This window comes from Pristiophorus japonicus, chromosome 15, assembly GCF_044704955.1.
Source record: "Pristiophorus japonicus isolate sPriJap1 chromosome 15, sPriJap1.hap1, whole genome shotgun sequence".
Lineage (NCBI taxonomy): Eukaryota > Metazoa > Chordata > Chondrichthyes > Pristiophoridae > Pristiophorus > Pristiophorus japonicus.
Window position 1 is genome coordinate 169806075 of NC_091991.1, and position 12959 is coordinate 169819033.

The 12959-nt window shown below is 45.5% G+C and overlaps 1 protein-coding gene across 1 annotated transcript in view; it reads left to right on the forward strand.

The window, feature by feature from the left end:
* card11 (caspase recruitment domain family, member 11) overlaps nucleotides 1–12959 on the forward strand; it is a 201837-nt gene that overhangs the window by 68992 nt on the left and 119886 nt on the right. The window contains exon 4 of the mRNA XM_070900006.1: nucleotides 959–1284. Coding sequence (XP_070756107.1) covers nucleotides 959–1284 — 326 coding nt within the window. The remainder of the gene's footprint in view (nucleotides 1–958; nucleotides 1285–12959) is intronic.

Genomic DNA, 12959 nt, shown 5'->3' on the forward strand with positions numbered 1-12959 from the left:
AGTGAATACAGACCCAGTCGATCCAGTCTCTCCTCATATGTCAGTCCTGCCATCCCAGGAATCAGTCTGGTGAACCTTCGCTGCACTCCCTCAATAGCAAGAACGTCCTTCCTCAGATTAGGAGACCAAAACTGAACACAATATTCCAGGTGAGGCCTCACTAAGGCCCTGTACAACTGTGGCCGTGCCTTCAGCTGCCTGGGCCCTAAGCTCTGGAACTCCCTCCCTAAACCTCTCCGCCTTAATGGCCTTAGTTTGAACATGCAAAGTATACACACCCCACACATTGTTTTATAGAATACAAAAACAGATCTTTCATTTTGTATCTGTGTATAACATCTACTTGATACTCACAGGGATTTTCATCATTGGGGTCCCTCGGAATTCAAACATAATAAAGATCTCCCTGCTCCTATACTCAAATCCCCTAGCTATGAAGGCCAACATACCGTTTGCCTTCTTCACGCCTGCTGTACCTGCATGCCAACTTTCAATAACTACTCGTGGGGTTGTGAGGCTGAAATAGATTACAGAGATAGGGAGGGGGCGAGGCCATAGAGGGATTTTCAAACAAGGATGAAAATTTTCAAATCGGGGCGTTCTTTAACCAGAAGCCAATGTCGATCAGCGAGCACAGGGCTGATGGGTGATCATGACTTGGTGCGAGTTAGGACACAGGCAGCCGAGTTTTGGATGACCTGAAGTTTACGTCGTGTAGAATGTGGGAGGCCAGCCAGGAGTGCTTTGGAGTAGTCAAGTCTAGAGGTAACAAAGGCATGGATGAGGGTTTCAGTAGCCGAAGAGCTGAGGCAGGGGGCGGAGGAGATGTTCAAGAAGCTGCATAAATGCAAGTTGTTGTTCCTAAACCTGAAGAGAATGTGGTGCGGGAGTGACATTTTTTTGCCCTGCCCCACTCACTCTCTCCCTCTGGCGCTGACGAGCATGCTCTGTATTCCAGTGGAGGAAGGACATGAGGGTCTGACACAGTTCCTGATGAACGAGGTGATAAAGCTACAGCAGCAGACAAAGGCGAAGGAGGTGCTGCGGTGCGACCTCCAGGTCAAGATGAAACAGCTGGAGGATGAGAAGAAACAGCTGAAGCTGATGAACCAAGAGCTTCATACCTTCCAGGAACGTTACAACAAGATGAAGGAGGAGAGGAACAACTACAATGATGAGCTTATGAAAGTCAAAGACGACAATTACAATCTGGCCATGCGGTACGCTCAGCTCAGCGAGGAGAAGAATATGGCGGTGATGAGAAGCCGGGATCTGCAGCTTCAGGTAAGACATAAGATACCTAAAAGATTTAACACCACCGGTTACCGACTGAAAAAAACACTAGACCTGTACCAGTGGTGTTCACGAGTCACCACCACCAGTGCTGTACTATTGCTGGTAATGAGGAATTACTGTCAATGCTGTAATATTGCTGGTGTGCTTTTTAAAAAAAATTCATTCATGGGATGTGGCCGTCGCTGACAAGGCCACCATTTATTGCCTATCCCTAATTGCCCCTTGAGAAGGTGGTGGTGAGCCGCCTTCTTGAACCGCTGCAGTCCGTGAGTTGAAGGTGCTCCCACAGTGCTGTTCGAGAGGGAGTTCCAGGATTTTAACCCAGCGATGATGAAGGAATGGCGATGTATTTCCAAGTCAGGATGCTGTGTAACTTGGAGGGGAACTTGCAGGTGGTGGTGTTCCCATGCACCTGCTCTCCTTGACCTTCTGGGTGGTAGAGGTCGCGGGTTTTGGAGATGCTGCCGAAGAAGCCATGGCGAGTTACTGCAGTGCTATCTTGTAGATAGTACACACTGTAGCCACGGTGCGCCTGGGGCGGAGGGAATGAATGTTTAAGGTGGCCAATCAAGCGGCTGCTTTGTCCTGGATGTTGTTGAGTTTCTTGAGTGTTGTTGGAGCTGCATTCATCCAGGCCAGTGGAGAGTATTCTAGCACACTCCTGACTTGTGCCTTGTAGATGGTGGAGAGGCTGGTTCGAGACCCCGAGAATACACAATACTATCATTGAAGAGGCTAAATGATTCTGCTGAATAGAAGCATTGTTGTTACTGGCAGTTGTTACCGAAACATTTTGCAAGATGAATAAAAGTTTGGAGCTCCGTATTGGTGCCACGCACAGCGCATTTCGTAACTTCAGAATTAGTTTACAGTAATAATTTTATCTAAATTCCAAATCAGCTCTGCGCAGATTACGACAAGCTAATGATCCTAGCGTGAAACTATATTAGGCAATCGTATCAGTATTGTTCTTGTTATCACCAGCCTGGCTTCGACAGTCATATTGCCCGACAGCAAACATGGAGTTCGCTCAAAAAATGTTGGATGGATCATTATTTTTAACTCACTCTCTAGTTTAAGAGGAAATCTGGCTGATTCACAACATAAACTGCTGAAGATTTTTTGATGCAAAGTGCATTTCAGTAATAGTCTTTAGCAGATGGTTTGAGTTGAGATTAATCCTGTATGTTCATACAATAAAATTGTCACGCAGCCACTATCCTATCATAACAATATAATGGATTGATCTTATGTTATCAAAATAGGAAATACAACCATCACATCCTCCTCAGCCAAGCTGCACTAGCTTGACGTTTGTTCGGGGAATCACATATTCTGTTTGCACTCAGCTCGAGTGACCGAAACTCACCTTATCTTTACCAGAAAAAACTTACAATTTATATAGTGTTTTTCACCTTCGGACTTCCCCAAAGCGCTTTACAGCCGATGTAAGTACTTTTATAAGTGCAGTCACTGTTGTAAACTACGGAGACACAGCAAGTATTTGCACATAAGGTGTGACCACAGTAAGGTCCCGCAAGCAACAATGAGATAAATATCCAGACAATCAATTTTACTGGTATTGAGGGATACCAAGATATCAGGGAGCACTCCCCAGCTCTTCTTCAAATATTCCTGTGGGATCTTTTACATCCACCCGAGAGGGCAGACGGTCTAATGTCTCATCCAAAAGTTGACACCCCTTCGGTGCTGCACTCCCTCGGTACTGCACCGGGAGCGTTAGCCGGGATGATGTGCTCATGTCCTGGAGGCTGCCGAGGCTGACAGCATAGGTTCTAGTACTCGTGGCAATTTGTCGCGGCATCATCCGTCTGCCCTGCCGAGCCGGAAGTCCTGATTGCAGGTCCATCATCCTGTGTTTACATCTATTTCAGACACTGCTCACTTCCGTATGTGTGCTCCGACACAAAATCCCCTTTCCAATGTTATGCAGTGGGTGGAACAGAACAGTGGAATAGTGTGGGTGTGTTGGGTCAATCTGCAAATACAATTTAGACATAATTTGCTTTGCACTGTACCCAAACAAATCCTGGCATTAAACTGCACACCGAGAGTAATTTGAAGAGAAAGCATCACAAGGTTTATGCTGGCCAATATGAGGTTGCAATTAGACAAATGTCAGTGCCTTTCCCTACATTACAACAGCGACTACACTTCAAAAGTACTTAATTGGCTGTAAAACACTTTGGAACAACCTGAGGTTGTGACAAGTGCTATATAAATGCAAGTTCTTTCTTTCTCTTTGACAAAGGAAGCAATTAATGTGGTGAAGTCTGACTACCCTCAATTACAGGATTCAAATGTGTAATAAAGTCTACTGCTGATAATTAAAGGGAGGTAGGAAATCTTGTGAAAAACAGGCAACCAGCAGAGGAATGTCTGGTGGGGACCTTGTGCACCCATTTCTCCGCTATGGACCAGCTTACAGGCAAATCTTATAATGGGCACCCTGCACTCCCGCCCAAAACATACTGATTAGATATGCAAATAAAGAAAGAAAGACTTGCATTGATAAAGAGCCTTTCATGGCCTCAGAATATCCCAAAGCACTTTACTTATGAAGTGAAGGCCCTGTTGTAAAGTAGGAAACACGACAGCCAATTTGCGCACAGCAAGCTCTCACAAGCAGCGGTGAGATAATTACCAAATAATCTGTATTAGTGTTACTGGGTGTGGGATAAATATTGGCCTAGACACCAGGGAGAACTCCCCCGCTCTTGTTTGAAATAGTGCCATGGGATCTTTTACATCCACCTTATAGGGCAGACGAGGTCTCGGTTTAACATCTCATCTGAAAGACAGCACCTCTGACAGTGCAGTGCTCCCTTAGCACTGCACTGTAATGTCAGCCAAGATTTATGTGCTCAAGTCCCTGGAGCGGGATTTGAACCCACAACCTTCTGACTCCAAGGCAAGAGTGCTACTGATTGAGCCACGGCTGACACCTCAATCCAAGTCCTATGTCTGTTGGATGACCCCAGTTGTAATTTTCGTGGAGAATTGGGAAGAACAGGCATGACAAACGCTAGTCTTACTTTCACCAGCTGTTGAGACGTCCAAATAGGTACGTTCTTGGGGCGGGGGCGGGGTGGCCTTTAGGATGTTTATTGGGTCAGGAGGAACAGGAGTGCTCCTCCAAGCTCTTCTTGGGCCCTCTTCTAGAACCACTGTGGCAGCAGTGTTTTATACAAATGAATGGCTTTCAGAAGGTAGCTAAGAGTTAACCACGTTGATGTGATAGGTGGAGTCCTGATATGAGGCAGATTGAGTCTGGACGTCAGGTGTCCTTACTTGAAGGACATTCGTGAACCAGTTGGGTTTATACGATAATCCAACAACTTCATACAGGTACAACACCTCTAATCCGGCAACCTTGGGACCGAGACCGTGCCAATTTTTGCATTTTTCCGGATTTCAAACAAGAAAATCATGAGCATACATATGCTACCGAGACAGACAAAGTACTAATGGTGGCGTGGGTCAGGTCGAGAGTCATTCAGAAAGACTCGGACCGATCGTACGCCATTTAAACATAGCGGCAAAGCCGATAACTAGTCTAGCCCGCCAGTTTTTGCACGATAATTACGGATTTTATTTTACTGATTATCAAATGGGATTTTCTCAAAATTATCCAGTTTTTGGACAATTCCGATTTTCGGACAGTTGGATTCGAGACGTTGTACCTGTAGTCACTTTTACTGACACCTGCTTTATATTTCCAGATTTTTGAAACTGAATTCAAATACTCAAACTGCATTCGCTGGATTTTTATTCCAGTAACGTTACCACTACACTAAAGAACCAAAAAATATTAAGATTGCTCAGTTCCTCAATAGAATGTTTAAGAGAACACTTGTGATTATGTGAAAGAAAAATGTGCGAAAATCAATGAATCTGAGAGGCCGGTGTCATATGACCTCAAGCAAGAATGGAACAAGAATCTAACCTGATCCTTCCAATAGACCACGGGGTAGAATTTCTTCCGATCTCGAACCATAGCTTTGGCAGAAGACTGGCCATTTTCATTGATTCGCCAGGGTTTCCGGCCTGGTTACGGTGCGAGATCAGGAGACCATCTGCAGAAATTCCAAGCACAAAGTTTTTTTTCTGAATGAAAGCACTGTGCACTACGAGGCCGCTCTGCACTTGATTTAATGTCCTGAAGGCGATCAAAGACCTCAGGTAATAAATACGAGATAGATATACCTTTGTGCAACGTCTCCGCAGTTCCTTACTACCGGCATTGCTGTAACCCTGAAACCTTGGATCCAATTCGAGCCCACTGCTGCAACTATCAACCTTCGACATGAGGGGTGGATCTTTCCGGGGTCCCAGACTCCTGGAACAGTCTTGCATGCAGTGAGTCACTCATCAGAAAATTCTGAGTGCTTTACCCATGACCTTCTGTCTATTGGCATTAATGGGCAAATAATAAGAAATAGGAGCAGGAGTAGACCATTTGAACCCTCGAGCCTGCTCCATCATTCAATAAGATCATGGCTGATCTGATCATGGACTCAGTTCCACTTCCCGGCCCGTTCCCCATAACCCTTTACTTCCTTATCGCTCAAAAATCTGTCTGCCTCCGCCTTAAATATATTCAATGACCCAGCCTCTGGGGCAGAGAATTCCACAGACTCACAACCCTCTGAGAGAAGATATTCCTCCTCATCTCAGTTTTAAATGGGCGGCCCATTATCTTAAGACTATGTCCCCAAGTTTTAGTTTCCCCTATGAGTGGAAATATCCTCTCTGCATCCACCTTGTCAAGCCCCCTCATTATCTTATGTTGCAATAAGATCACCTCTCATTCTTCTGAACTCCAATGTGTATAGGCCCAACCTACTCAACCTATCTTCATAAGTCAACCCCTTCATCTCCAGAATCAACCTAGTGAACCTTCTCTGAACAGCCTCCAATGCAATTATATCCTTCCTTAAATACGGAGACCAAAACTTTACGCAGTACTCCAGGAGTGGCCTTACCAATACCCTATACGATAACCTCACATTTTCCCACATTGCACTCCATCTGCCAAATGTTTGCCCACTCACTTAGCCTATCTATATCCCTTTGCAGATTTTTTGTGTCCTCCTCACAATTTGCTTTTCCACCCATCTTTGTATCATCAGCAAATTTGGCTACATTACACTCGGTCCCTTCATCCAAGTCATGAATATAGATTGTAAATAGTTGAGGCCCCAGCACCGATCCCTATGGCATCCCACTAGTCACTGTTTGCCAACTGGAAAATTGCCCATTTATCCCGACTCTCTGTTTTCCGTCAGTTAGCCAATCCTCTATCCATGCAAATATATATCCCCCAACCCCGTGAATTTTAGTGTTTCAATAAGATCACCTCTCATTGGTAACTTCTTATGTGGCACCTTATTGAATGACTTCTGGAAATCCAAATACACCACATTCACTGCTGGATAATTATGGGCAATACTCCCACACTCTTTTGTTCAGCCACTTGCTGCGTGCAAGGTCCCACCGGTGGCACAGGGCTTGGAAAGTTCCACTCGTTATATCAACACCGTCTATTCTGCGTCGACTGGCAACAGTGTACCACAAATATCATCATATGTAAGTGGACTAACACTGATACACCAACCAGTAACATTGATCAAATAACTGCTGTACTCATTGGGAGAGTTTTGAAGAATGAGAGGAGCTTATTGAAACATATAAGATTCTGAGGGGGCTTGACAAGGTCGATGCAGAAAGGATGTTTCCCCTCGTGGGGGAATCTAGAACTCGGGGGCATAGTTTCATAATAAGGGGTTGCCCATTTAAGATGGAGATGAGGATGAATTTCGTTTCTCAGAGGTCATGAATCTTTTGAATTCTCTACCCCAGAGAACTATGGAGGCTGGATCAGGGGTACTGAAGGAATGATCAGCCACGATCTTATTGAATGGTGGTGCAGGCTCAAAGGGCCGGATGGCCTACTCCTGCACCTATTTTCTATGTATATTCAAGGTGGAGATAGACAGATTCTTGAACTCCAGGGGAGTCGGGAGGGTTATGAGGAACATGCAGGAAAATGGAGTTGAGGCCAAGATCAGATCAGCCATGATCTTATTGAATGGCGGAGCAGGCTTGAGGGGCCGTATGGCCTACTCCTGCTCCGATTTCTTATGTTGTTATCAACATTGATCCATTAACCACTAATATTAATCCATTAACCACTAATATTAATCCATTAACCACTAATATTAATCCATTAACCACTTATATTAATCCATTAACTGCAGCACTGGCCCATTGATCTTTATGCTGTTTTCATCCTGCCACACAATTAGACACAAGTTAGACAAACCTATTTTTGCCAACCCAGAACCACCAGAACAGAGACCCTCACAGGGACCGCCACATGCTTGTTGATGATGATGGGATGATTAAGATCATCGGGTCTAATGACAAGACTTATTGCTCGTAGCCACTTGATTAGCATGATAGAGGACAGGAGCACCGGGAGCCATCTTGTTTTAGGCATACAAAGGGGCCAAAATTGCCCGGCACTGGATTTGGGGCGGTCATTTCGCTGACACAGATTTTTTGGGCGTCGGCCCTGATGCGGATTTGGGCTCTTTGTGCGGTAGCCCAGAGTTCCCCCGGCGTTCGCACGGCGCTCGCGGGGCCCGACACATAGCGCAATCAGCTCCACGCTGATGACGTTAGCACCTCGTTGAGTCGCCACATCATGGTGCCATGTCGCAATGTCCATCCCCTTCACTTAAAGGGGAGGGACGCTGCGATCTGAGCAGCACATTCACTGAAACGTCGGCCGACACAAAAAAGATGGCGGCCGCTGCACGTCACACCTCCTTTGAGGGGTGCCACAGCGAGCACAGCAATTTCCCCCATGGGGCGCAAAGGGGTTGGCACAGGCAGTAAGCGGTCAGCGCGCACGGCGATGACATCATCGTTGTACCGTGCACAACTTTCCGCCGGTGGAGCCAGGGGGGGCAACTCCGCGCGGGTCGACGTGGCCTCCGCGCCCGTCGCTAACGTTATAGCGCTCCACTAGCGCCGGCCGACAGCGTTAACTGGCCCTGAGCAAAGGGGCAATTTCGGCTCCAAAATGTCTATGATTCATTGAATCCATCTGGACTCCAGGGTCTGGATTTAACATCAGCATCACATTATTCAACCCCCGATAAATTGCATTTCACAAATGAAAGTTTCATGATCCCAACTACAGAGGAACCAATCTATTCTACAAAGTATTTGATTGACCGAGTCTATACTTATAACTTTTCAATCCCATTTTCTGTCAGATATTCATCTAGTTTTGTTTTCAAGGAGTTAATCAAGGCAGTATTAATTACTTCTGATGGAGATCGTTTCCAAATATTTACTATTCCGTGAGAAAATAAAGATTTCTTCTAATCTTTAGTCTTGCTCAAGGCGTGTTGATTTTGAACTCATGCGCTCCAGTACTGAAGTCACGTTTGAAGCTAAATTACTTGCTTGTAATGCCATTATTCATCCCTGTCAGCAATGTAAAGACCTGAATCTTATCCCTATCGATGTTCTCTCCTCCAATAAAATCAGGTACAATTCTGATAACGTCTCTTCATCATTTAATGATCATTCTTTTCAAATGAGGGTGCTCAGTGTTTAACACAATATTCCACATGAGGCCTGACCAATAAGCGATACAGGGTTAAAGTCTTCTGCTTCATGGTATAATCAGATGCTTTCCAGTTGCCTTGGTAACATCTTCACACTGATTGGTTACTTTCAGTAAATGGTTGATAACCACACCTGAATTCTTTTTCCCTTTATGCAATTGTCAATGGACACTCATTCATTGCATCCTTCAGCTGGCAACTGCATGGAATCATTTGTTTTGTATCCCCCCAATCTTATCATTTTAATTTAATTTGTTATTTTTTTTAATCGGTTTGAGCAAGTCCAGCTTTCCAAACAATCTTCGTGGGGGAGAGAGGAAGGGAAGGATGTGATCATTTCCCCCGGGGATGGTAAACCTTAGTTAGTTGGTTAGTTTGAGTCTCTTGTGCCTAATGGCAACGCATTTCTTCCAATGCTGTTCATCCAGAGCAAGATATTTGACTCAGATTGGAGCATCATTCTGGTCCACATCCAGCAGACCATGATTCTCCATGATTGATGTTCCCACATTACAACAGTGACTGCACTTCAAAAAGTACCTCATTGGCTGTAAAGCGCTTTGGGGCGTAAGGTGGTCATGAAAGGCGCTATATGAATACATTTATTTATTTCATTTCTTTCTTTCTTTCTCCCTTCTTTCTTTCTCCCTTCTTTCTTTCTTTCCTTCCTTCCTTCCTTCCTTCCTTCCTTCCTTCCTTCCTTCCTTCCTTCCTTCCTTCCTTCCCTCCTTCCTTCCTTCCTTCCTTCCTTCCTTCCCTCCTTCCTTCCCTCCTTCCCTGTCTCTGGGTTATTTCTGTAACCAAAGACATTTTCTCACGGACAGCCCTACCAGAAAGACCGGTGGACTGGCCTTCAGACTGGCTCCAACCTTCCAATCTGTCTGGCTTGTGTGGCCCTACCAAGAGTTATACTCCCGCCTGAACCGCTGTCAGAGTCACGGAAGCACGCAAGCCCATTTGCCACATCAAGGTGTAGTCCCTGGGGAAGGTAGAGCCTGTGACCCCCATATCAGTAGCAGCCGACACAAAATAGCACCATCTCTGTACATGACCCCATAGAATATTCGGTTTTATCTCCTCCATTCGTTTTGATTTAATTTAGTTATTTTCATTACTTCTCTTTGCTGAGAAAATATAGTGTTGAGTGTGTCGCCATAACCTGGTGTTTTGATGTCGTATTCCCATTGACAGCGAGCCCCCTGATTTATCCCTGAGGGGCTTGGCCCAGTCTTAAAGCCCCATGAGCCCATCTCAAATAGAGTTCATCAGCTGTTCGAACGTGAATTAGCCTGCATAATTCAGCTTAAAGTCCACCTGTCGTTCCTCAGCCCATCACATGGTTCCGAACCCCAGGCCCTGCAAATTTGTGTTACCAGCAAAGTGCCTTCTTCTGTCATTTATGAATAATATAAATAGCCAGGGACTGGGATCAGTCTCCACTAATCAGTAGCCTGGGCAATGGCTCTTCAATTTATCAGCTTATATTTTGGCAAGTGTCAATCCACTGTCACGTTGCCACTAGACGATGAAACTTGAACTTTAAAAGACCTCATGGGTGAAACTTTATCAAATCTGTTTGGTTTGCTCCTCATTTTTTTCTTTCCATACTCATTGGTGAAGAGAAAGAAAGACTTTCATTTATATAGACCTCAGAACATCCCAAAGCGCTTTACAGCCAGTGAAATAATTTTGAATTGTAGTCACTGTTGTAAAGTAGGAAACGCGGCAGCTAATTTCCGTACAGCAAGCTCCCACAAACAGCAATGTGATAATGTGAAGAGGGGGGCCGGGGGTGGGGGCGGAGGGAAACATGTCTGTTGATGCAATTCCTTAAGAGCCCAAAGCCTCCAATATATTGCACAAGTGATCATTCCTCACATGCAAATTTGGGCAATGAGTGTTATCTCCCTATTCAGCCGGCCAGCTCAATCGCATCTTCAGTGGTGCCACCGTCACTGATTCCCCAATGGTAAACATCCTGGCTGCACACCGATGGCCAGAAACGGAACTGGATTAGCCACTTCAGGCAGGGTAGGGCAGCGACTGGGTGCTCTGCGACGAATGTCTCACCTCCTTACCCACAGCACCTTTCCAACCATCTACAAGGCTCAAGCCGGGTGTGTGATGTCGTTCTCACCACTCGTCTGGATGGGTGCAGCCGCAACAACACTCGAGCAGCTCAACGCCATCCGTGATAAAAACAGTCCACTTGGTTGGCAGCCCTGTCACTGAACCCAATCTCCACCCCCTTCCTCCAATAATGAACGGCAGCAGCTTAGCAAACTGACTTCAATCGCACCTCCTCGCCTTGGCAGCATCTACCAAGGAGAAGGACACGAGCAACGATGTCATGGGCATGCCATCACCTGCAAGTCACACACCATCCCGACTTGGACATATATCGCCATTCCTTCATCGTCACTGCGTCAACATTCTGTAATTCCCGACCTGACAGCACCCCATCGACGCAGCAATTCATGACAACCACTTTCTCAGGGCAACTAAAGATGGCCTTGCCAGCATCGCCCTCATCCCCAGATCAAAATTGAACCCTCCAAAAAAACTGGGTAACAAACCGGAACAACATCCCTGCCTAATTATTTTCCCGCCTTTCGACCTACAGGCACTGAGGCTAATTGTAGCGCTCCCACTGACACTCAGGCTCATGCGGGTTAGCCCAGCGGTGCAGGAATAAAAACTCAGACCATCCTGGTTTGTAAGGTTTGGAGGTGCACTTTTGCTTCGAGCCACTGGGGAAGCTGTGACGACCTTCTGGAAATTGAGAAAGGTGCTGTCCACTAGATAGACCTTGCGAGCGAATTCAGTTACCTTCTCAATTAATTCCAGTAGATTCATGATCTTCCACTTCTAAATCCTCGCTAGGTGTTCCTTTCGGGGGAAGGACTTCTGCTATTTGCTATTATAATGCCTTTCAAGTAATGAAGTGGAACAGAGAGGATAGATGGAGAGAGACTATTTACGCTGGTTGGGGATTCTAGGACTACGGGGCATAGCCTAAAAATTAGAGCCAGACCTTTCAGGAGTGAAATTAGGAAACACTTCGACACACAAAGCGCTGTAGAAGTCTGGAACTCTCTTCCGCAAACGGCAACTGATGCAAGATCAATTGTTAATTTTAAATCTGAGATTGATAGCTTTCTGTTAACCAAAGGTATTAAGGGATATGGGCCAAAGGCGGGTATATGGAGTTAGGTCGCAGATCAGCCATGATCTCATGAAATGGCGGAACAGGCTTGAGGGGCTGAATGGCCTCCTCCTGTTCATATGTTCCGATGTTTAAAGAAGATGTTTAGGATTGTACTATAAAGAGTACATGGGCAAAATCTTACCCCGCCCCACTCTTTTCCGCCCCCCCCCCCCCCCAACTATTTTGATGAACAACAAGACTTTCTTGAGTATCTTTCCCACTACCACTGTTAGAATATGATTATCTACCACAGCCTAAGTTTGATGCATGTACTCGTGTGTCAATCTGCCGATGATTTTGACAGGCAACATTACTGGGAGCTGACCAGAATTTATGTACTGAGACAGCAACTTGTCCAAATGTTTTTCAACAAAGTAGTGATGATTAAAGGAGTTGATAGGGTAGATGGAGATAAATGATTTCCTCTGGTTGGGGGAGTGTAGAACAAGGGAACATAACCTTAAAATCAGAGCTAGGTCTTTCAGGGGTGATGTCAGGAAGCACTTCTTCACACGAAAGGTGGTGAAGATCTGGAACACTCTCCCCCTAAAAGCTGTTGAGACTGGGGGTGGGGGGTTAATTGGAAATTTCAAAACTGAGATCGATCGATTTTTGTCAGGCAAGGGTAATAAGGAACAGGGAACCAAGGCGGGTAGGTGAAGTTAAGGTTCAGTTCAGCCATGATCTAATTACGTGGAGGAACAGGCTCAAGGGGCTGAATGGCCCCCTTCCTGTTCCCATATTCCTATGACTTTGGTTGAAAATTTAAATCGTGTTGTTGTTAATTAATT